The sequence below is a fragment of the Rhinolophus sinicus genome, linkage group LG02 (assembly GCF_036562045.2).
Source record: "Rhinolophus sinicus isolate RSC01 linkage group LG02, ASM3656204v1, whole genome shotgun sequence".
Taxonomy (NCBI): Eukaryota; Metazoa; Chordata; class Mammalia; order Chiroptera; family Rhinolophidae; genus Rhinolophus; species Rhinolophus sinicus.
The window spans coordinates 83,376,709-83,402,886 of NC_133752.1; the positions used below are offsets into that span (position 1 = coordinate 83,376,709).

The 26,178-nt window shown below is 33.7% G+C and overlaps 1 protein-coding gene across 2 annotated transcripts in view; it reads left to right on the plus strand.

Moving 5' to 3' along the window:
• The window catches only part of ITGB1 (integrin subunit beta 1), a 44,496-nt gene extending 22,151 nt beyond the window's left edge, over positions 1-22,345 (plus strand). Inside the window, exons 4-17 of one of the 2 annotated variants that reach the window (XM_019741739.2) lie at positions 445-667; positions 2,468-2,638; positions 3,512-3,750; positions 6,536-6,691; positions 7,453-7,548; positions 8,406-8,495; positions 9,968-10,108; positions 10,253-10,452; positions 11,845-12,083; positions 12,302-12,524; positions 13,171-13,403; positions 15,208-15,374; positions 16,322-16,402; positions 21,122-22,345. In XM_019741739.2, coding sequence (XP_019597298.1) covers positions 445-667; positions 2,468-2,638; positions 3,512-3,750; positions 6,536-6,691; positions 7,453-7,548; positions 8,406-8,495; positions 9,968-10,108; positions 10,253-10,452; positions 11,845-12,083; positions 12,302-12,524; positions 13,171-13,403; positions 15,208-15,374; positions 16,322-16,396 — 2,253 coding nt within the window. In that variant the 3' untranslated portion in view covers positions 16,397-16,402; positions 21,122-22,345. The remainder of the gene's footprint in view (positions 1-444; positions 668-2,467; positions 2,639-3,511; positions 3,751-6,535; positions 6,692-7,452; positions 7,549-8,405; positions 8,496-9,967; positions 10,109-10,252; positions 10,453-11,844; positions 12,084-12,301; positions 12,525-13,170; positions 13,404-15,207; positions 15,375-16,321; positions 16,403-21,121) is intronic. The other variant, XM_019741740.2, reaches the window with a different exon arrangement.
• Positions 22,346-26,178: the final 3,833 nt, after the last annotated feature.

Here is a 26,178-nt window from a genome sequence, read left to right on the forward strand (position 1 = left end):
CATAATATGAGAGGCTTTTAAGGAGTTGTCTAAGGGAAATTTTGGGGAAAAAATATCTGCCCGACATTATTAGTGGCTGTTAACCATGCTGAATAAGTGATTTCACTGAAGAAGTTTCTTTGATTAGATACTCTGAATTTAAAGCTGGGACAGTTGAAATATACACTTAGATCAGTTCTAAGTACTCCTAAAATAATAAGTTACTCGTAATATGTTAGTGAAAAGGTATTACTTTCAAGGAAAAGGTTTTGTTTTGTTTATAAACAAGAGCACTTACTTTGAACACAGGGAGCATTTTGTTTAAAAACCAGAAATTCTGTATGTTAGATGTGTCACTTGGTTTTTACAGTTTTTGTGTATTTGCATTTATGATTATGTAAAAGGTTTGACCATTATGCTTTTTAAAAATATTTTTTATTTATACCTATATTTTATGTCATTTAGACATTTTTACAAGAAGGAATGCCTACTTCTGCACGATGTGATGACTTAGAAGCCTTAAAAAAGAAGGGTTGCCATCCAGATGACATAGAAAATCCCAGAGGCTCCAAAGATATAAAGAAAAATAAGAATGTAACCAACCGTAGCAAAGGAACAGCAGAGAAGCTCCAGCCAGAAGATATCACTCAGATCCAACCACAACAGTTGGTTTTGCAATTACGATCAGGTACAGAAATCTAATTCAGTGTTTCTAATACCTAATACCTGAATCTAATACTTTCGTTTCTACTTGAGCTTTTTGACAACTTTATATAAGCCTCTACCAGTTTCTGTTGAGGGTTCATTTTCATATATGGATGGGCACACAAATAAAAATGTGTAATATGTTAGATTTTATAGTTTTTTTTCAGACATAATTTATAAGGCACATACTTGAAATAATAATAAATGTTGCCCGATATCCAAAGTAAATTCTGTTAAAGATTCAGAAAGTATTAGATTTAATAGGTTTCAAAAATAAATTGTCCATTAGCCGGTATAATTACATAATATAAAGACATTTTAACCTATGTTTTCTTTTTATTTGTTTAGTATTCTTAAAATAATTAAGGTTTTTGTAAGATTATGTGGCAATTTCTCATCAAAAAGAAAAGAAAATACAAGCCCTCTTCCTATTCCTTCCAGCTTCCATCCCCTTTCTCTCAAAAGAATGGTGCACATTCCCTGTGTCTGACTTTTCCCCTCCATCCACTCGTCTACCTGATGCAGGTAGACTTCTGCTCCGGAACCTCTTCTGGCACAGCTCTACCATCACCTCGAACCACCAAGCCTAGAGGACACTTGTCAGACCTTTGTTTTCTTTTAACTTTTCTGTACCAAGTGACACCTTTGAGCTGCTTGAAACGCTCTTCCTCTTGGCTTCTACAATAATACTCCTAGTTTTTCTTTTCTCTTAACATTGCTATCTGATCTCCTCTTTGTGTCTTTTTTCTTTCTTTCCCTTTGCAGTCCACTTGATTGTTGGTTTTCCTCTCAGGGCTTTAAAACCATTTGTATACTGTAAGAGACTTTTCTCTTAAGCTTCAAACCCATTTATCAAACTAACTACTAGAAATCTATATAGAGAAAATCTACAAGTTAAAAATTAACGATTTTTTACCCAAACCTTCTTTCTCCTATATTTCTTAAGTGAATTATACCTAACACCTCTTGTACAGCTTGCCTCTTCTTCATTGTTTCTGTTCAGATCTTCATTGTTTTTCTCTTAGATTTTTGTTATAGTTTCTTAACACGTCTCTTTGACTCTAAGTCATTATTAAAACTTTTTGCCAGGTTTTCTACAGTAAAAATCAGATTATTTATTTGCATGTATTGGGATCCCATTAAACCAGGGGTGTCCAAACTTTTTTCAACATTTTTCACCAAGGACCATATGCGGTAAAATACATAAACAGCTGGGCCACTCACTCGAGGTGAAGTACGTATTGCCTCACCTGGTTTATTTAAGTAAACTAAATATATTTTTGGAATTTGCTGCGGGCCAATAAAAAATGGATTGCGGGCCGCAGTTGGCCTGCGGGCCGCAGTTTGGACACCCCTGCATTAAACAGAACAATCTTGACTTAGAAGGTCAATCTCTAAAAAGTCAGGTGTACCCTATAATATGCCCTCCCTACTCACTGCAGTCTCATCAAGTAGATGACACAGTTTATTTGGTTTGTTGTTCCACCTACTTGTTTTCCTCTGTCCTAGTTTTAAATTGACTGTTTGTCTTGTCTACCGTGGATTGGGGATGTTGTCTTTTTCACCTGGCATCCCCAGGGCCTGGCATTTTAAGTATTTGTGAATGAAATTGAGTGCACACCCATTGAGTTACCTATGGAATTCCCATAGGTTTTTGTGAAAATTATGGCTATTATACATTTCATTTTATGGTTTTTACCTAGTAAATACAGTTTGTTTGGTTTTTCTCATTGCTTTTTATTGCTGGCTAGCTAATGTCACTTTCTAATATCTGTTTAATTAGGAGAGCCACAGACGTTTGCATTAAAATTCAAGAGAGCTGAGGACTATCCCATCGATCTCTACTACCTAATGGACCTTTCTTACTCAATGAAGGATGACTTGGAGAATGTAAAGAGTCTTGGAACAGATTTGATGAATGAAATGAAGAGGATTACTTCAGACTTCCGAATTGGTAGGAATATTGAGAAAATTAATCATTGTCATTTGTATAAGTCTTGGCAGTTTTGTTCTTCACCCCGTACTTGTGAAATAAATAGACCAATTTTTAGCCATTTCTTTCTTACAGGACTGATATTTTGTCACACATCTAATAATATTTCTATCTCCTCTGCCTCTGCTACATATACTACCGTATCATTTAACACAGATCCATCATCCCTCGGTATACACTGAGGGGATTGGTTCTAGGACCCCCTGCAATACTAAAATCCGTGGATGCTCAAATCCCTTCTATAAAATGGTGTAGTATTTGCATGTAGGCAACAGCAAGGTATGCCTACACATTACTTCATTCGTGTGGATTCATCATAGAGCTTGGTGCATGGCAAATTAAATTTTGCTATTTGGAACTACCAGGATTTTTAAAAAATATTTTTGATCTGTGGTTGGTTGAATATGTGGATGTGAAATCCACAGATGTGGAGGGCTGACAGTCTACCACAGATAATGAAATGCATGCTTATTTTTATAGGAATTCATTCATTTGTTGATTTATTTTATAAACATGTTGAGTACTCAGATTCTATTTCATTACTAATTAATATGACTACATCTGCCATTGCAGCCTAATCTCACTTGAGAACTGGATTTTTTATATTATAATGATGTCCTTTCTAAGCCTTATTAATAAAACCTTATGTTACTTATTAAATAGATTGACTAGATTGACTTAACATGTGGTTACATTCTTGTTGTGTTGTTTTTTTTTAATTTATTGGGGTGACAATTGTTAGTAAAATTACATAGATTTCAGGTGTACAATTTATGTTTGTTTGTTTTTTAATGCAAGCTTATCCATCTCTCTTTATGCCTTTTTACTGAACAGGGTTTGGCTCATTTGTGGAGAAAACTGTGATGCCATACATTAGTACAACACCAGCTAAGCTCAGGAACCCTTGCACAAGTGAACAGAACTGTACCAGCCCATTTAGCTACAAAAATGTGCTCAGTCTTACTGATAAAGGGGAAGTATTTAATGAACTTGTTGGTAAACAGCGTATATCTGGAAATTTGGATTCTCCAGAAGGTGGCTTTGATGCAATCATGCAAGTTGCAGTTTGTGGGGTAAGTGCATTCATCTTCTACAAAAGGATGTTGTATGAATTTTAAGTGATTTTACTATCAGTTAGTGGAAAACAAATTACCTTTATTACCATATCATACTCTGTTATTCCAGAGAAGTACAGAATTTAATCCGTTAAATTCCTTCCAAGTACAAGTGCTTTATAAAAGAATATGTAATCATAAGTCCCTATTTAAACCAGGCAGTGCACTTATACAGGGTTTTAAGAACCAGAATGCTTGCCATTTGAAACAGTGGGCAATTCAGCTGTATTTTAACTGGTGGTCTAAGTTTTTAGAAAGGCCCAGATGTCCTGACTCTGGCTTCGTGCCAGAGGTGGAATTGAGGTCACCTGAAGTGTCTCAGGAGCATTAAAAGTGCTTAGATGGAACAGTGTCTCAGATTTCATTTTCCTTTGGTCAGTTTTCTTCTGCTCACCAGCTTTAAAAGATGCCTTTTCTGTGTCTTAGTAATTAAAAAAAAACAAAAAAAAAACGTTTTAAGGTTAGTTTATAAGCTGAGAACATGTATTTTGAAAAGTCATAATTGTAATTTTAATTGTAAGACTTTCAGTAGTAGCAAGCTCATCTCCATTGGACTAGTGAGTGATTAGAATTTTATGACCCGTTTACCAGCTGAACATTTTAAGATGACCTTATAATGACATAGCTAAAGCTGAAACTAGAAAAAATTGTGAGGTAGATAAAGTTTATCTTAAGTATCTACTACTGTATCATTTCCCTTTTTTTTCTTAATAGTACTCCTATTCCCTAGAAGTCCTTCCTTGATTTTAAATTCTTCTTAATGGTTATTTTTCAACCAATTTTTGCTAAGGTGCTAACTGATAGCCAAGATAATAACATGGTATAGTGTTTAAGAGCACAGGTTTCAAATGTTCCATCACCACTGACTTTAGGCAGTTTACTTAGCTATTCAAGAGGGCTGTTTCCTTCTCCTTAAGAAGGGATAATAATAGATAGACTTCATAGGGCTGTTTCGAGGTTTAAATACAGTAATCCATATAAAGTGCCATTAAGCATTCAGCAAATAATTAGTATTAGGTTGGTGCAAAAGTAACTGTGGTTCTTGCCATTAAAAATAATGGCAAAGTGATTTTACTATCAGTTAGTGGGAAAAAATTACCTTTATTACCATATCATATTATATTATTCCAGAGAAGTACAGAATTTAATCAGTTAAATTCCTTCCAACTACAAGTGCTTTATAAAAGAATATGTAATCATTATGTCCCTATTTAAACCAGGCAGTGCACTTATACAGGGTTTTAAGAACCACAATTAGTTTTGCATCAACCCAATACTATATTATCATTACTTTGACTTCTCATTGGGTAGTTGTAATTTAAAGATCTCTGCTTTTAAAGGGGAAGAAGGAGTAATATTCCAGGTAGTGCCTAGCCTGACACCTCTTTGCTCTCCAGCCATTCATTTGTGATCCCATCAGCAGCTCACTGTTGAGAGAGCATTCTCTGGGCTGCCTCTAACTATGCGTCAGTCTGTGGCCACTACTATATTTCTGATTGTTACACTGACTGAGCATAACTTTTCCACCTACTTCTCTAGATGTAAAAGAGACACATTCTACTGATTGCCAACATTAATAAACTTAATTCCTGCCTTCAAGGAATTGAGTCTTATGAGGATATAAATGAATGTACTGAGTTAATTTAGATAAATGTAATTACAAAATTACCATAGAGAGAAGAGGATTTTGCTGCTACTTTAAATTATTTGTTGGATAAGGTGGAGAATAAAATAAGTGAAAAATAAACAGTACTAATGAGTTAAAATGGTGGAATTAAGCAGGACAAATCTTTGGAGAAGATAATTTTTTTCTGTAATTAAAAAAGGAGGGTGGGGGGTGGGAGATGAAGGTAAGGGGGATCAAATATATGGTGATGGAAGGAGAACTGACTCTGGGTGATGAACACACAATGGGATTTATAGATGATGTAATACAGAATTGTACACCTGAAATCTATGTAATTTTACTAACAATTGTCACCCCAATAAATTTAATTTATAAATAAATAAATAAATAAATAAATAAATAAATAAATAAATAAATAAAAAGGAAGGCCTAATATGGAGGGCTGATAATGGAAGTATATGCTATAGAACAGGGGTGTCCAAACTGCGGCCCAGTGGGCCAACTGCAGCCCCCAATCCACTTTTAATTGGCCTTCAGCAAATTCCAAAAATATGTTGTTTAAACCAGGTAAGGCAATACGTACTTCACCTCGAGTGAGTGGCCCAGCTGTTTGTGTATTTTACCGCATATGGCCCTTGGTAAAAAACGTTGAAAAAAGTTTGGACACCCCTGCTATAGAAGATAGAACAAGGATGGAAGAATGGATGAGAACAAGATAGCATCAGGGGGGTAATGTAAGGCATGGGCTGAGACATTTTTATTTACTTAGCAAATACGCATGAAGCACCTACTATGTGCCACCTACTGTGTGCCAAGCACTGTGCTAGCTGCTGTAGATATGATGGGCAAAACCAGATGTGGTCCTTGCCCCACATGGAGTTAGCTTACTTTCTAGGGGGTAGAGAGACATTGATTTTAAAAGATAGTTTTTTTAAAAACTGAGAGAAATGGACAACCAGGAAAGATGTAGTTTTACAGTGGGGTGGAGGAGCTTTATTCAGTAGGCTTTATGTGTTTATCAGCAAGAATACTGGCATTATGAAAAGAGAAGATGCAGAATTGAAATTATTTTGACTAGTATTTTAAAATTACAATCTTTTCTTTTTTTCCCCCAAGTCATTAATTGGCTGGAGGAATGTTACACGGCTGCTGGTGTTTTCCACGGATGCTGGGTTTCACTTTGCTGGAGATGGGAAACTTGGGGGCATTGTTTTACCAAATGATGGACAGTGTCACCTGGAAAATGATGTATACACAATGAGCCATTATTATGTAAGTGCTTAATTCCTTACATATTGAATGAGTTTATGTTGAGTTTTAGCATTTAATACTGAGAATATTCTGGGTGACTGGCTTGTGGGTTTTTCAGGGTTTGGAGTTTTGTTATATTTGTAAATATAGGCCCTGACCTAATGTGCTGGAAAGCTAATACTGCTTTTTCTCAAAATGTGGTTTTGTGCTTGCTTCCTTCCCCGTAGACAGGGGCCTCAGTGGAGTAAAAGGAACAGCTCAGGCACTTGTACTCCATGCCTCAACCCATAGCTATGTCTCCTCTCACTTGCATGCATCATTTGGTAGCAAATTTGATAGTATTTCCAAACAAATAACTTGTATAGACATAACACTCATTTTATTTATGTGTGAGTATTAAAAAGAGGCACCCTGCCTCTACTAAAAATAAAGATTGGCAAATTATTCAGGTTCTGGAAGAAATCGTTGTTTTTCTTAAGTGATAGATAATGTAACCTTTAATTGCTGGTAATTCTTTAATTTCATTGTTCTGACACTTAATATATATAATCTTGCTTTATAAAACCTTTTTATTATGTAAATTTTTATACATACATAATGATCTATGAGGATTAGAAACCCACATGTATATACCTCCCATTTCAGCAATTATTTGTGTTATTTCAAGCAGTCTTGTGTAAGTAATCCAGTTATGTAGTCAAATTATGATTTTCAAAAAGGACTGTAAAACTGGAATTGTTTGGATGTAATTACATACTAAATTTCATTACATAATTTCTTAGGATTATCCTTCTATTGCTCACCTTGTCCAGAAACTAAGCGAAAATAACATTCAGACGATTTTTGCAGTTACCGAAGAATTTCAGCCTGTCTACAAGGTAAATATAAAAAGAGGATACAAATTTCTGGACCCTTTTTCTTCAGTCGTTAGAGGTAAAATCATGTCTAAATTGAAATGTGGGAGAATGACATTGGCTAGATATGTGAGATTTTACAAAAGTGCTTTATATTCATTTTTAATACATATTATACGAGGTGTGATAAAAAAAAACATGGTGAATGTTTAAATTAAAAAATTTATTACAGTAAAGACACATTGCTATTAACCCCCCTCAGAATACTCTCCCTCAATTCAAACACACTTATCCCATTGTTCTTACCCCTTTCTGAAGCAGTTCTGGAAGTCCTGTTTCATGAGTATCTGTAGTTGAACTGTTGTGGCTGTCTCCATGGCCTGAATCAATTCAAAATGTTTTCCTTTCATGGTCATTTTGACTTTGGGGAAGAGCCAGAAGTTTCATAGTGCCAGATCCAGTGACTAAGGTGGATAAAGACACACCATAATGTTTTTATTTGACAGAAATTGCCATATCAGAAGTGACATGTGACACAGAGCTTTGTCATGATGGAGGATGAAGTAAAGACAGTCATGAAAGAGGACTTCCAAAACAGCTTCAGAAAGTGGCAAGAACGATGGGATAAGTGTGTTCAAAGCAAGGGACAGTATTTTGAGGGGGTTAATGGCAATGTGCCTTTTACTGTAATAATTTTTTTTTATTTAAACTTTTACCGTATCTTTTCATCACACCTCATAAAACTAGTTTTTTCCAGCTCTGATGCTTAAGTTATTTAGGAAATGTATAGGGAATTGGTATTTAAAAATAAGTATTTGGTTGTAGATGCTTATTGGTTGAATGAATATATTTGTATTTTATATGTTTTATCTTAATTGCAGGAACTAAAAAACTTGATCCCTAAGTCAGCAGTAGGAACGTTATCTGCAAATTCCAGCAATGTAATTCAGTTGATCATTGATGCATACAACGTGAGTATATTTTAGATAAACTGTTTTGAACAGTACCCTGTTAGGAATGCTTTGCTCAAAGAAAGTAAAATTCCCTTCATACACAATTTAGCAAAACCCAGAGGACAACATAAAATTTAAATTCTGTATATCTGGAGGAAAAACTCATATTCTCTTACAAGAGCATAATTATATAATCTAAACAAAGCAAAAATATGATAAAGTCAAGTGGCAAAAATTTCTAAATATCTGCTTGAATGTCATTAAGCAATTAGTCTCTTTGTTGGAAAGCAAATAAGAAACATAACTCACATTTAGATTTATAGGATTGCCTCAATCTTCCTTTTCCTCCCCAAAGCATCTTTTATAGATTCATCTGTTTCAATAAATTGTGGCTGGGAAAGCTTTTTTGCCAATTCTTCTCTTACCGTACATTCAGAGATACAATATTCTCAATAGGCCCACACACACTTATTATACATGTATCATAAAAATATATACAAATATAAATATATATGACTTACCTATTTTAAAAAGGTTTATAAGATTTTTTCTCTCCACACATGGAAGGAAGTTGAAATTAAAGAGGAATTATTTGCTCCATCTAGAGCTCAATTCAGAGTACCTTTAGTAATACTCATTAAGCGTTGGTTAATAATCATTTTAAATAATCTGAAGACATTTGTAACTTTATGGTAACCATTGTGTGCATACACCATCTCCACAACCTGTTGACAGGTTGAATTTTAGATACTTTTTATTTCATGCCAGGGGTTCCCAAAATGTTTTAGGAAGATCACACTCAAAAAGAGAAAGGTTAACATAAAAATTTGTAAGATTCCAGTTGTTCCATGTCTTTCACATAGCTGTTCTCCATTTTAACGACATAAATTCCTATCCATGCGATTGTTTGCTGCTGCAGCCTTTACATTTGTACTGGGATCATATTCTGAAAAAGCACTGGCTTGAATCCTTCTCACTCGGGGCTTTGGTTTGTTTTTTTTCTGTTTTTTTTGTTTGTTTGTTTGTTTGTTTGTTTTGTTTTTTTGCCAGGGCTATACGGGCTTCTAAGCAAATTTTTTTCCAGACTGTACAGTAGACCATTTACGTTAGTCCCTAGTTAGCTGAAGTGATAGGGCCAGGGGACAGTCATATTGCTGATGGGGAAAGAAAACGTTGGTTCTGCGTTCTTAGGACTCCTCATAATTAATATCAGGCCTCTGGGCTGTTTGATCATTAGTATTTTAACTCAGCAATTAAAACACAAACACTCTTTTCAATCTTGTACATTATTTTGAAGAATTGATCCTTATTAATTAAAACCTATTTCTCTAGGTTGTGTTTTCTAGTCACTCAGGATTTGGCTTCAAATATTTTGTTTAAATGATATTGTTTTCTTAATAGTTCACGTTACCCACTGGTTTTATGCATTCAACTTATTTTATAGTAGTATTTCGTTTGCCTTTCCTATGTATAATTAGTCTTTCTTTTAGTCCCTTTCCTCAGAAGTCATTTTGGAAAACGGCAAATTGCCAGAAGGAGTAACAATAAATTACAAATCTTACTGCAAGAATGGGGTTAATGGCACAGGGGAAAATGGAAGAAAATGCTCCAATATTTCCATTGGAGATGAGGTAGGTCGTATAAACATTTTCTGAAGAAAAAAAAATGCTTGTTTATAAGTAATCAAGTTTATAATTTGAGAATAAAATAAATGAATAGCTTTTTGAAATATTTTTAAATAGATTTAAATTAGTTAACTTGTTTTTTCCTTTAAGGTTCAATTTGAAATTAGCATAACTTCAAATAAATGTCCAAATAAGAATTCTGAAACCATTAAAATTAAGCCTCTGGGCTTCACTGAAGAAGTAGAGATTATTCTTCAGTTCATCTGTGAATGTGAATGTCAGAGTGAAGGCATCCCTAGCAGCCCAAAGTGTCACGAAGGAAATGGCACATTTGAATGTGGAGCTTGCAGGTAAGCTGAAGGTGGTTGGAGAAGGACAGAGAGAGTACATTGGTTTAGAAAGTTCTAGCAGGGTATGTTTTGGGACATCGAGAGAAAATCTCTATTTGGAGCGAATAAAATATTTATTCCAACCACTATTGCTCACCACACATCAATTTGATGAGCTTACATGTGATATTTACAGAAAGTTCTTCCTTACCTTTTTTTTCCTTAAGAAGACAGCTCTTTAAAATAAAAGTTTTTGTAACCATCCAAGACGTATTATTTAACAGACTGTTAAGGTAGCATTTGTGTTTTTCGCTCATATAATAGCAATCTGAATATTCTAGAGCTAAACAAACATATAAAATATGTTTATAGAGAAATGTTTTGGAAAGGTATCTCAAACTTATACTGGTGATTTTTATCTGGGAAATGGAATTAGGAAGCAATAAATGATGTATACTTTTTACTACATGTACTTCTGCATTAAATTTTATTTTCAATTAAAACTTTATTTTAATTAAAAATCAAAATTGAATATACTCTGAATGCAGCTTTCTCCTTAAAAGAATAGGGGAAAGGGAGAGTATTTTGATTAAATGTCAGCCCCATATAACTAGGCTTTTAAGGGTTTTAAACGTGAGAAAAATGAGTGCCTATATTTTGCCATCAGTTATTGGCTATCGTAAATATCAGTTAAAATGTTACATTTTTATTTTTCATGCTTATATATCGTGAGTCACGTAGATCCATTTTTAGCAAAATATCATGTAACTGAAAAGATTATCTTAAAAATGTTTTACCTTCCTTCCCTTTATATATTAACCAGATGCAGAATTAGTGTATTCAGTGTCTATAAGCATTAACTGTTCTAAAAATATACAGTGTATCTGAAAAGTCTGGACCTATGGGATAAATTTATTTTAAAACAATATGTTACCTATTTTTCAAATGATGTTCTCTATGTTTTTCTTTAACATCCATGTACTTTTGAGGTGTGTTTATTGTACTTTTTTAGATTAACAATTGGACTGTTGCTTTAAATTTAGAGATACTTCACCAATAATAGCAAATGCAATAACATATCATTAGAAAACATAACTAACATACTGTTTAAAAGTTTATCCTTTGTTTCCAAATGTTTTGTTCACCATTTCATTGCTAGATTATATTTTCATCTTGATCAAAATGGTTACTCTCCTGAAGAAAGATTTTTTTCCTAGGCCTTGCATGTATTCTGTATAAACCTGAATGGCTGGGGTGTGTGTGTGTGTGTGTGTGTGTGCATGCATGCGTGCACTTTTGTGTACATGAGCACTCCCATGTAAGGTAATTGTAGTTGAAAGATATTCTCCATAGTTTTATTTCCTCTGCCATTCTTGCTCACAGCGTAACTTGAAATTTGGACTCTTTCTTTAGGTGCAATGAGGGACGTGTTGGCAGACATTGTGAATGTAGCACGGATGAAGTTAACAGTGAAGATATGGATGCTTACTGCAGGAAAGAAAACAGTTCAGAAATCTGTAGTAATAATGGAGAGTGTGTCTGTGGACAGTGTGTTTGTAGGAAGAGGGATAATACAGATGAAATTTATTCTGGCAAATTCTGCGAGTGTGATAATTTCAACTGTGATAGATCCAACGGCGTGATTTGTGGAGGTGAGAAAGGGGTCAGAAAATGGTTATAAAATGTGATCCCATCTAATACAATAAAAATGTTCAGTTTGCTTGGTAAATAAATAGAAAAAAGGCAGCACTGAGGGTCAATCCATCCCTTAGATACACTTTCTTCCACATTGCTTATTTTTACTTTTTAACAATGCTATGATTTTTATATGTTTTACCATTGTTATGAGAAATTACATTTTTAATTGCAGGAAATGGTGTATGCAAGTGTCGCGTGTGTGAATGCAACCCCAACTACACGGGCAGTGCGTGTGACTGTTCCCTGGACACGACTCCATGCATGGCCACAAACGGACAGATCTGCAATGGCCGGGGCATCTGTGAGTGCGGTGCCTGTAAGTGCACAGATCCCAAGTTTCAGGGCCCAACTTGTGAGATGTGTCAGACCTGCCTTGGCGTCTGTGCTGAGCATAAGTAAGTATTTCCTAATTGCCTGAAGTGGTTCATATTACTGTCTGTTGCCCTAACTGTGTGTTATCACTGGATCCGGAACAGTGCCTATAAGCTTATACTGTAAATAAAATATCTGCCACACTAAACCCCACTCTTTAAATCTTAAAAGTTCTTTCTTGGTAGCTAGTGTTTGTCACCATATTGAAGCGTGTCATAGGAGAGTGGTACCATTAATTTGATCTGAATGTGCTATATAATTGAATCCATGTGACCTTTGTTAAATTAGCACTACCAGTTGCTTAATTACTATCTTTTGACTAAACTAAGCAAACTTGAAGTTTTTGCCCCTTGAAGAACTATTGTTGTACTAGCAATACATTGTTTAAATTATTTTGGTTTTATGTTATATATTTAATATCTGGTAGGGCTAGTTTTATTTTACTATTTTACTTGGGGGGGATTTTAGTTTGAACTGTAATAATTTATAATTTCACTTGGGAAACTAGCATTTTTATATTGTTTCTCACCGAGGAATGTCATATGCTTCTCCATTTAGTCAAATCTTCTTTCATGGCTCTTGGTTGAATTTGTCAAATTTTGAATCTAGCCCACTAAATAATCTTCAAGCAAACATTGACTTTAAATGTTATAATTTGTGTTTTAACAGAGAATGTGTTCAGTGTAGAGCCTTCAATAAAGGAGAAAAGAAAGACACATGCGCACAGGAATGTTCCCGTTTCAACATTACCAAGGTTGAAAATCGGGACAAATTGCCCCAGCCGGGCCAGGTAGATCCCCTGTCCCACTGTAAGGAGAAGGACGTTGACGACTGCTGGTTCTATTTCACATATTCAGTGAATGCGAACGGTGATGCCATTGTTCATGTTGTAGAGACTCCAGGTAAAAATCTGATCATTTCAAAATGGTTTTCATTTTCTTCTCTGTCTTGTTTCTACTACTTAGCCCTGTTTCCCTAATACTCAGGAATGGCCTCCAGCTGGATTCTTTTAGGTTCAAGTTAGGACATTTTAATCTTAAAAGTCTAAAATAGTATTTAATTAACTATATAAGAAGTGAGGAAAAAAGAAAACAAGTTTTATGAGTGGAGAGTTTGATGCTTAAATGTGATAATCCACACAAAGCACTTAGCACAATGCCTGACACCTAGCAGGTACTTGGTAAGAGTTATATCATTATTGGTGATATCTAAATTGGAGCTTGATTTAGGTTTGAACACTGGAAAAGATAATTTGTTAAGGGCTATTATAAAGTGTGAATTTCTTCAGCTTCTCAGAAGATAAAACATTTTTTATCTTGGCTTTTTTATGTACTTTTTGTATATTCTTTGAAATTTTATACTTTTGGGTACCAGTTTTTTGGGAATGTACATTTTCATTTCTCCTGGATAAATACTAAGAATGGATTTGGGGGCATATGGTATGCATATGTTTCTAAGGAACAGCCAAACTGGTTATTAAAGTCACTGTACTCTTTTGCCTTTTCAGATACATGTTTGGCAATAGTGTCTCCCAATCGGTGCCTCCTTGTCTTTTCATTTTCTTAGCAGGGTTTTTTTGAAGAACAGAAGCTTTAATCTTGATGAGCTACAGTTTACCAAGTTTTTCTTTTTATGTATCTTGCTTTCACCATTTTATCTGAGACTGCCTAACTGAAGTTGATAAGGATTTTTCCCTTTTTTTTCCTTCTAGAAGTTTTATAGTTTTTGGTTTTCCGTTTAGGTTTATAACCCATTCTGAGTTAATCTTAGTATATGGAGTGAGGTTCAGTTTTTTGCATATGGATGTCCAGTAGTTCTAGCACCATTTGTTTGAAAAGACTGACTTTTCCCCACCTTTGTTGAAAATGAGATGGCTTTATATGTGCAGGCCTGTTTCTGACTCTATATTCTATTCCATTGGTGTATGCAACTGTCTTTTAGCCATTGAATACCACACTGTCTCTCAATTACTGTCACTTTATATTAGGTTGGTGCAAAAGTAATTGCGGTTTTTGCAATTTTTTTTTTTTTTAACCTTTTAAACCACAATTACTTTTGTATCAACCTAAAAGCTGGTCTTGGAGTCTGGTAATACCAGTTGTTGAACTGTGTTCTTTTCCAAAAGTATTTTTGAAACACTTTCCTAGTTCTCTGCCTTCCTAGTAAATTTTAGAGTTAACTTGCTGATATCTACAAAAATCCTGCCAGGATTTTGATTGGGATTGCATTGATCAAATTGGAGGAGAATTTATATTTTAATAATATTGAGTCTTCCAATCTATGAACATGGGATAGCTCTCCATTTATTCAGGGTTTTGATTCCTTTCATCAATATTTAGTAATTCTTAGCATGCAAATCTTACACATATTTTGTTGGATTTATACATAAGTATTTCATGACCTTCTAAGCTATTGTGGAGGATACTATTCTAAAATTCAATTTCCAATATGCAGAAATAAATTTCTATGTAATATATAAAAATACATATAATTTTTGTTTATTGATCATGTATCCTATGGCCTTGTAAACTCACTTGTTGGTTCTAGTGTCTTTTTTATAGATTCTTTGGGATAGTGTCCATTTACTTATCTTGGATTTTTATTCTTTAAGTGTTTTTATAGGAGACTGCCCAGTGCTTTGTGGTTGACTGTAACTCTGTGCACATTAATCCCTTGCGTGCTCAGTCTTTCCTTCATACTTTACAGAGTGCCCCACTGGTCCAGACATCATTCCAATTGTAGCTGGTGTGGTTGCTGGGATTGTTCTGATTGGCCTTGCATTGCTGCTAATTTGGAAGCTTCTAATGATAATTCATGACAGAAGGGAATTTGCCAAATTTGAAAAGGAAAAAATGAATGCCAAATGGGACACGGTAAGTTGCAAAACATCTAAAAAGTAAGGTGGATGTCATAAAGAAATATAATACTTCTAAGACTTATTAACTCTAAAACTGATTATTAGTCCTCATTAAGTGCTTTATTCCTCTATAAGTTCATTATTCAGAAAACTTGCATTTAGTGAAAAACCGAAATGCATCTTAAATACATCCCATGAAAACAAAATACTGTGAGAAGGTACCTTCTGGTTACTGTGGTCAGTATTTTTATTTCCTTAATTTGATCTTAAATCTGCTCTTCTGCCTTTTTGTCATGTAAAGTAGAATCTTAGATATTGTTATCTGTGTAGCAAGCTAGTCCATGGAAAGCTTCCCCCCACCCTCCTTCAACAAAGAACCTTAAGTGGAAAGCAGCCAGACCCAGAAAGCTATATACTGTATGGTTCCATTTATATGACATTCTGGAAAAGGCAGAACTATAGGGACAGAAATCAGATCTGTGGTTTCCAGGGGCTGGAATGTAGTGGTTAGGGCACAAGGGATCTTGGGATGACCTTGATTGTGGATGTGTTTATGCATTGCAGATTCATGAAACTCTGTACTTAAAAAGGATATATTTTACTCTCTGGAAATTATAACTTAATAAATCTTGCTTTAAAAAAATTTTTAAGGCTATTAGTGACTGAAAGTTTATGCTAGCATTTAGTGCTATGAAATATGGAGTCAGTGGGGAGGCCAGATGTCGTTCCTTGTGTAATCATCTTTTGATACAAGAAGACTAACAATCTTCAGTACGTTTACATTGTAAATGAATTTTAATCATTTGCATTTTACTATTATTTGCTTGGGTTTTTGAAAACTAATCCAGAAGTGTAAAAATAGTATAAATTAGTAAAATAGTAAAAATTCTCTATAGTGTTTAAGCACTATACATGTCAATTTTGTTACGATGAAGTCATTAGAAACTATTTCTTTTACTTTAGCAAGAAAATCCGATTTACAAGAGTCCTATTAATAATTTCAAGAATCCAAACTATGGACGTAAAGCTGGTCTCTAAGTTGCCGTTCGTATTTTCTTTCATTTTCTGTCTTTGCATGTGAACCTTTATCCTTTTTTACTGCACTGTGTGTCCTTTATCACTATTGCTGTTTTTCAAACGTCTGGCTATATTACAGCTTTTCTTTTTGTGTGTTAATTTAGAGTTAGTGTTTAGAAGGGCTTTAAAATAATGGTGTAGAAGCAGCAGCTGTGTTGTGGTGAAAAGCAAATGTGCTTTTTGGTCAGACCTAGGGTGAAATCCCAGCTCTTCCACTTAGTAGGTAGAATAGCATTGAATCACTCACTTCCCAGCGCTTTAGTTTTTCATATCTTTAACAAGGAGTCAGTAATAATATCTGTTGTGTGCTGTGGTTGTTTTTGGCTAATGAACTACAGTGTATGATACCAGCCTGTCGGTTGTAAGCCACACTATAGCCCAATGCTCTAGATGGTGTTATCCTTATAGGAAACATTACCTAAGTAAGTTTTAGGGTGATATCGTGAAAAGTGAATGTGAAATCTAAACTGCAAAATACAAAAGTAAATGTAACCTGATAGAACATTTGTATAATATACAACTACAATATCATTGCTACTGTTTTCTAGAAATTTTGAAATTCTTTATTCTTGATTATAACTTGAAATTCCATTAAAAACCAGGGTGGTGGTGGTGGTGGAATATATATATATAGATTTATTTATTTCTTGTTCGATGTTGAATGAGTCTAATATTCAAATCTAACATTGAACTTTTTAAAAAAGCTAACAAAGACTTCTAAAAATCCTATTATAGTTTTAAATAAAAACTTAGTTGAAAATTTCATAGTTGTCACTAAGGCTTGCTTATCATCTTGTCTAAGCTAGGGTAAGTTATTTTGGTGAGTGTGTGCTCTACCTGGATGACAAATTTATCATTTTCTATTATCAGTAGTGCACAGGATTCTTCCTTATATCTGAATTTTCATGAAGTGGTTCTAGCATACTTTGGCATAAGCCCCTGAAACTTTCTGATAAAAAGGTTGTGATTAGAACAGATTTTCCTGATTGGTGATCCAGAATTCTTCTTTCCTTTCCCAACTATTTTATTTTTATTTCACACATGATAACTGAGGCACAGAAGGATTAGGTAACTTGACCCAAGTTCACATGTCTGGTTAGTGGAAGAGCTGAGATTCAAACCCAGGCAGCTGGACTCCAGGATCCCTGTTCTTACCCACTGTGTTGTATTGATGGCAATCACATATCTTCAGGAAACTGTTAGCTGGTCAGGAAGAGGTAGATCGCTCTTTATAGAGAATTATAGCATTTGCCATTTGTTGTAACTTAGAGTAACACTACTGCGTTGAGCAAACATTGTAACAGGAAATTATTACATAGAAACCAACACTGTAGTTTTGCTTATTTACTAGGAGTGTACTTATAAAATAATAACAAATAAGATCTTAATACAGGAATGTTTAATATTTTTAGAGATATAGAAAGTGCCAATAATATTAGAAACCTTTACTGGTCAGATTTTTCTTTTATTTCTAAGCAGATTTTAAAATAGCAAAGTGAAATCTAATGACATAAAGTTATCGTCAGATTCATATATGGGCAGGCTGATACATTTTCTTATTAGAGACTTGCCATATTCTTTTTGTTACTTAATACTTGCCAGAAAGTCATTTTTAGAAGGAAATTGATTGGTTTCGTTCTCTCTTTTGGTAGGTCAAAAACAGTCAAATATTGACAATTTCACATGGTTACTTCTCATACAAGAAAAAATTCTTTATGTCTACTAAAAGGTGAAATTTTCACCTTTACTGTACATTAAACTGTATTTTGAAGGAAATTATCAATAATAGTGAAACTTAATGTTCGTATTGTTAAATTAATTTTTGGCTAAAATGTTCCTTTTCAGCCAAAATAAGCATTTGGGATAATTCAAGAAGCAAAAGTAAAACTCTTTATTTATTAGTGAAATCTTGCCAGACTAACAGCTACAGGTTATTCTGAGATGTTTTCTCAAGAAAAATTAAAGAAGACATAAAAAATATAAATTCATAAATGAACATCAAAAAATTAAAACAAATCTGCTTGTAAAGCACTTTTCTGATATGGGAACAAAGTTTATCAATCAATTATATCACTAACATATTTCAGATAATGGGCAAGCACTGTAATTATTTCAGCACATAAGACTCATGTAGGTACATTAAAAAAATACATCAATTTTGTAATTGTTAAAGTGCATTGAAAAAATTGTCTAGTCTATCCTCCCCTGCTGTTATGTAAAAAATAAGTGGATTCCTCATCTTCCACAGTTGTTCATCGTATATTTTATAGAGACGATTCTGTAGCCACCATTGTCAGCCATTCCAGAGTAAATACAAGGATGACATTTTACTGAGTACAGAGGATTTCATTTCTGATTGTAAACCTGTTCCCTTGATTTAAATAGGCTTTGCTTTTTGTTGGGATAGGGGTGGGGTTGCACTCTAAACAATGAAAACTAATCTGAATTATTTTAGTTTACCTTCATTTAAAATGATGCCTAACGCATATAGTTTAATTTTACCTCTAACATTGCATGTTGAATTTTTGTTTGGATGGACTTTGAAATAATAAATATAAATGTTTGCATATATGAAAAGGTAAACTTTTCTCCAGAGGTAAGTTTCTGCCGTATAAATTGTACTTTGGACTCATCAATAATTTGTGTTTTTTCTCCTTTTGTTTTTCTGTTTTGTTTTATTTTGTACCGCACAATTCTTAACTATTAAACGTTAGATTTATCTAATGCATTATTTTAAAGAAACTTAATTAAATGGTAATTTCTTTTCCCAGCATATTTGAAAGAATTGGGCAGTACTAGCCTCATATGCAGATAGGAAGTTGGAAATAATAAGTGTAACTTATTTGTACTACGTAACTTGTTAATAATGTAGTCGCTAGGATCCAGTTTCCTGTCTCCATTATGAAATGTCTGCTGTAATGTGTGTATGGTAATGTATTAGCTCCAATTAGGATTAGAGCTTAGAATTTGATATCCTACGTATGATTTTTATCATACAGATTATATAGTGTTTGTCTCTGAGGGATTCTGAGTTTTCTCCAGGCTTCTAAAAAAATGACCAGTCAAGTTGTATTTTACATGATGGGGGTGCATGGGTGTGGGGGTAAGGTTTATTGTCATGTTTTAATTGGTATCCAGACTAACTACTGAGCTGAAATCATAGTGATTTATTTGGTGTCTCTCAGGACATAACCCACACATGCTATACCCTCCATCAATGATTTCCTATCTACAGGATAAAATTCAATCTTCTTACATAGCATGGCATACAGGACCTTTCCTGATTTGGCACCGTCTTTCTTATTTCCTCTCCCTTCCTCACACCTCAAAATACACACATGCACCCTTAAAAACTTCTGAACTATAGATATTTTTACTAAATGTGCTAGTCTTTTCCCTACAACTTGACTTTGCATATGAACTTTGATTTTGCATATGTTTCTATTTACCTTTCAATATTTTATCTGTAGTCAAGTTCACTGACAGTATCTCTAATCTTCTCAAAGTCGATCCCTTTTTCTTATACTATTCCCTTATTATGTATATAATTCTATTTTCTATTATATCAAACTGACTTAGTTTCATGTTTACCATCCACTAAACTGTATCCTCCTTTAGAGGACAGAAATTGTGGCAATAAAAGCCAGATTCAGATGTAATCTACAGTGAAGTGTAAATAAAATTTAAAAGCAAAAATTACTGTTTAGATGATTTCTATAAATATTTCTTAAATTACTGCAAATGGTTCTGTAGTGAGATATAAAACTAAACAGCACTACAAAATCTTAATTTTTGTCTAAAAACAATGCTTTAATAAGTTACTTAATATTTATTTGATTTGATGTTTACTCTCTAATTTCCTACGATAAAGGATTATTTCGCTGTATTTCTCACATGGCTTTCAAGCCCACTTTCAGTTTATGAGAACAGGAGAAAAAAGAATGCTATAGCAAGTATTTAAGTGTACCAATTAGCATAACACTTTTTAAAGAAAATGGTAGTGTGGGATTGTTATTTTCCTGCTTAAAACATCACTGTCAATATATTTTTGGATCTTGAAAGATCTCTTGTGTTTATGACTTGGAGCCATTTACTGGACTTGATTTCAGTACTCTATTAAAGTATACTATTGTAATAAAAAGAAAACATTTTACCAATACAATACTGATAAATAACAATTTCGTGAAGAATGGTAATTATATTTGTTAACATAATCAGTCACTTTTGTGGAAGCACTTCATGGGACACCACCCTCACAGACATGAAAGCCAAGGATTCCCATTAATTATCAGGCACCTTCTGGGTACACTAAAGAGTAAAGAATCAGGCAGTTGATGGCAAAAGAGTTCTTTCTTTCTTAAGACAGATATTCAAAACTAGTTAAAGGAGAGAAACCATAACAGCACATTCTGTGCTATGGAGGACATTTTTGAATCAGCCTTCCAATGGAGGAAGGACTCAAGAATGAAATAATGCTAGATGACAGGGGCAGCCTTAGACCTGTAGAGCAAAACTTTAATTTTTCACATTTGTATAAACTTGTTTTAAAAATTAAGTGTGTTATTTGGACAGATAAAATGGAAACTTCTGAAAATGACTGTAGTTTTCAATATTGTTTCATAAAATAATATTACATGATTTTAGTAGACTAATTGATCATTTTTCTCACTATTTTTTTTTTTTTAGGGTGAAAATCCTATTTATAAGAGTGCCGTGACAACTGTTGTCAATCCGAAGTATGAGGGAAAATGAGCACTACCTGTGCAAATAATCACAACACTGAACGCAAATTAGTGATTTTCATAGTCACTGAGTAAGGTAGCTTTAGGGCAATATCACCATGAGTTTTACTCATGTGCAGGTTTTAAAAATGTACAATATGTATAATTAAAAAATTTTTTTTATTGTTTTGAAAATAATGTTATAATCAATGCCAGGGACTGACAAAAGACTTGAGACAGGATGGTATTCCTTGTCAGTTAAGGTCACGTTGTGCCTTTTTCTCCTGGACTATTGAAATCAAGCTCTTATTGGATTAAGTGATATTTCTAGAGTGATTGAAAGGGTAGTAGTTAAAGTAATGAGTATGATGAGAGTTTCTATTAATCAAGGATTAAAGCTGATTTTTAGCTTTACAGATATGTCAGTTCTCAGTTATAAAAAATCCAAAGTAAATGTCTTACTTGCTAGTTTACAATTGTTTGAAATTTATTTTTTTGCTATTTGCCTATTAAACGTGACTGATGACATATCTGAAAGATGAGTATGTTGGGAGTTACTTGTGTAAAATAGTTTTGATATATTTGATCTACAAATGCCATGGGAAAAAGTCAGAATTAGGAAGAAAAAACAGCTTTAAAATCTGTGCCATTTCAAGAGTTACTTAATCTTCGTAACTTTTATGCCTTCTCTTTATAAATTCAAGCCTTGGATAAAAGTGTTGAGAAATTTTATGCAAAAAAAGTCCTTACTTTAGCATTATTTACATAAAAGCCTTAATTTACATGGTATTTGCTGAATTGGGGACCTTTGGGTGAATTATTTTATTCATTTTATTTTGTTTAAAGCTGGTGCTTTTTATCACCACTTCTAATCATTTAATGTATTTGCAATTTTAGGGTAAGACTTTTTTTTATCAGTACCTTTTCTTTGATGTTTTAGCTGTAAATTTGCCTTTTTAATGAACATCTGAAGTTGTACTGTGGCTTATGCAACAGCTATCACTTACGTAAGTCTTAGTTAGTGCTGTAACAGACCACTGTATATTTAGTTCTCACTGTTTGAGTTGCCCATTTTGTTTCATACTAGTCACATTCTTGTTTTTAAGTGCCTTTTAATTTTAACAGTTCACTTTTTACAATGCTATTTACTGAAGTTATTTATTAAATAAAAATGCCTAAAATACTTAAATTGGAATGTTTTCACTCTGTATTGATTTGTCAGTTTGCGTGAAATTTTTATAGCTTAAAGAGATTGACAAAAACCATTTCTGATTGATGGGTATTCACTTAAGAAGCTAAAACATTTTTTTATTTAAAAAAAATAAGAAAAGAAAAGATGTGCCAGGGACATAAGGAAAAAGTGGTATGCTAAAACAGAGTTTCAGACTAACTTTGAGATCCCTAAATAATATTGGATAAATCTTCATCTCCTCTCCCCATAAACCTATCTACACTAGGTTTCATCCCTACACTAAGCAGAATTAACTCTTTATGAAGATCATCTTAGAGCTGTTAATTAGATGCTGGAAATTATATCATTTTATTTAATATAGAAACAAGGGATTGTTACTTTTCTGATTCAGAAAAAATTATTTTCATTTGGCTTTGGTTTATGTGAGAAAGTATATAAATCCATAAAAATACTTGTATAAAGCTTATTTAAAAAATTATATATATGTTATTATAGGACAGCGTACCACAAATGTCAGAAAGATTTGGGGGAGAGGACTATTAAAAGTTTCAACTCTACCAACCTCTCACATTTACAGTGCTCTTCCCATTTTTTTAAAACTTGGTGTCCTTTTTACTAAACTGTTTCCTTAGCTTAGATTAAATCATATTTCATCTGAGAATTATACATTTTTACTAGTTTGTAAGTTCCGTGACAAAAATCATCTTGTTCATTTATCACTCTATTTTACCCTGCTTCGTTTTCCACTTCCCACCACCACCTACACTTCCCCTTCGCTGCTTTCCTTACGCCTTAGGAATAATCAGTTGAATTGAACTACATATTTCTGCTCCAGAAGTTTGCTTCTATAATGAATTTTTGTTTGTTTGTTTTTACAAATATAGTCTTTTTATATAGATACATGACTTTTTTTTCCTGACGTGTCTTTGAAGCTGAAATACGAGCTTTTAGATTTTTATATATGATTCATAAACAAATTTTCTAACTATAGAAATCCTTTTATTTGGAAGCTAAAGGAATTGTATAGTTTACTTCTTAAACTAACTATAAGAGTATTGACATTTGAATAATTTCAGGTTTGAAACTGTTTCAAAATCCGGTCTGAGACTGATAGTTAGCTTTGATTGAAGCCACACAGAACTTTGCCACTAAAATTTATTTTCTTAGCGACAGTACATTTTGACTTCCAATGGAATGCTTTCCAAAAACTAAGTGTCCTGAAAGTAAAATAACAGTTATACATTTTTTTTCATTCAAACTCTATATTACGAATATTTACAAAATGTTAGGTATCCTGCATATATTATTTGATCAGCGTCAAGTGTCAATAGTGGCATATTTTGCAGTAATTTCCTGACATTTTACAGATTTTTCTTTTCCCAAGAATAACTTTATGAATTTCTTTGATAAAGATGTCCAGATAAGACCTACAAAATGATCAACTTTTTATTTAACCTGGAATTGGCATTTCCCCCCCTGTGTTGCCTACTAGAGTTTGAGGGGTAACCTTGAATAGACGTCATTTGTCTTTAGTTTATTGCCTGTCCCTCTGAAGACTTAGATATTTCTGACCTAATATACTCAAAGGAGTTCAGAAACAGAGTGTCTTCAGGACTCTTCTTGAGTTTCTAAAGAGACTTCACCGGCTCTCACGTCCCAGGATTCTTTGGAGAATTTAGGGATAAGTAGAACTAGCTTCTGAGTGATCAGTGGAAGCAAGTTATTCGGGCTGGATTATATCAAGATTAAATAGCCCATTATTTGAGGATGATACAGTATCTAAACTAGAACCCTTGCAGGTACAAAAATGCTAGGATGAAGCATGAGACAAATACTTCTCTCTTACGTCCGCTGATAATGACAATCCTACTCATTTCCTTCTACAATCTCTCTGAGCCTTCACTTGGTTTGAACTGTATTAAGATATATGAATTTTTCAAGGTTAGAAAGTTTGCATGAAAGGTTATTAGTGATATTTCATTTAATTTTACATGACTTTCATTCTACTTTGGATTTATGGGCTCATTAGGACCAATTCTAAAATAAACTGCTATATTAAACAAGAGTTAAATATGGATCACTGTGAGTGGAAAAAACTATGCAGAATATTTAAATCCCATAATTGAATCTATTACTTTATTATAATAGTTTATAGAAAATAGAGTTGTTTTCAATTTTATATGCAGTATTTGATGTATTATTGACTTATTGATAGCAATGTTAATATTGTTTACTGACCAAAATTATTCTTGGGAGATAAATCAACATTCAGGTCTCCTTTAATAGCTACCTAACTGGTCCCTCAGCAGCCATTTAAAACATGAATTTGATCATATTGTCTAAACACCCCCATTCCAGCTCCACTTTCAAATCCTCAGGTCTATCATGAGTCCTTTCAATTTCATGTTTCTGTCTTATCCCTAGATTTGATAGCCCCAGGAGGACAGGAACCTGTGTGTTTTGATTGATCATTGTATCCTTACAACAATGTCTGGCACAGAGTGAGTAGGTGACCAATAAGTATGTGTTGAATAAATGTATTTGCTTCCAGAAGTTACCACCACCATGTCCACCTACCTAGCCGCATCTGCAGTGATATACTCTGCCTTCCTGCCAGTTCCTATAGATGAGCTCTGCACTCCCAAAGCCAGTCCTTCCACTTACATCTTAACTACTACTCCCTCTTGACTACTAAGACAAGCAGTTCACCCCTTCCCAGCATCATTGATTTTCCTCTCTCTTCTAGATCATTCCCATCATTAACAAACATGCTATACCATGTTTCTCCGAAAATAAGACCTAGCCAGACAGTCAACCCTAATGCGTCTTTTGGAGCAAAAATTAATAAGACCCTGTCTTATTTTACTATAGTCTAAGACCCGGTATAATATAATATAATATAACATACCAGATCTTATATTAATTTTTGCTCCAAAAGACGCATTAGAGCTGATTGTCTGGCTAGGTCTTATTTTCTGGGAAACAGGGTAGTTACCTACCATGTTTCTCTATTCCCTTTTATAATTCAAGAGTTGTCTAACCCATACACCGATGGCCAATTGATTTTTAACAAAGGTGCCAGGTCTATCCAATGGGGAAAGAAAAGACTTTTAAACACATGGTGCTGGATAACTGGATTTCCACATGCAAAATAATGAAATTGGGCCCTTACCTAACACCACATATAAAAATTACCTCAAAGTGAATTAATGACCTAAGACCTAAAACCATAAAATTCTTAAAATATGGTAAAACTTCATGTGTTTGGGTTTGGCCATGGATTCTTAGACATGACACCAAGAACATGAGCAACAAAAGACAAAAAGGTATGAATTGGACTTCACCCAATTTAAAAACATGCACATTAAAGGACATTATCAAGAAAATGAAAAAAACCTATGGAATGGGAGAAAGTATTTATAAATTAATATTTGATAAGGGATTAATATGTAAAATATAAAGAACTACAACTAAACAACTAAAATAAATGAGGCAACCAAATTAAAAATGAGTAAAGGACTTGACTACATTTCTCCAAAGGAGACATATAAATGGTTAACAAACACATGAAAAGAAGCTCAATATCGTTAGCCATCAGGGAAATACAAATTAAAACCACAGTGAAATGCCATTTCACACCTAAGGTGGCAATAATAAAAAAAAGTGGGAAATAAAAGTGTTGGTGAGGTTGTGGAAATTTAAAGACCTCATACATTGCTGGTGGAAATGTAAAATGGTGCATTGGCTATGAGAAACAAATTAGTGGTTTCTGAAAAAGCTAAATATAAAGTGACCATATGACCCAGCAATTCTAGGTATATACCCAAAAG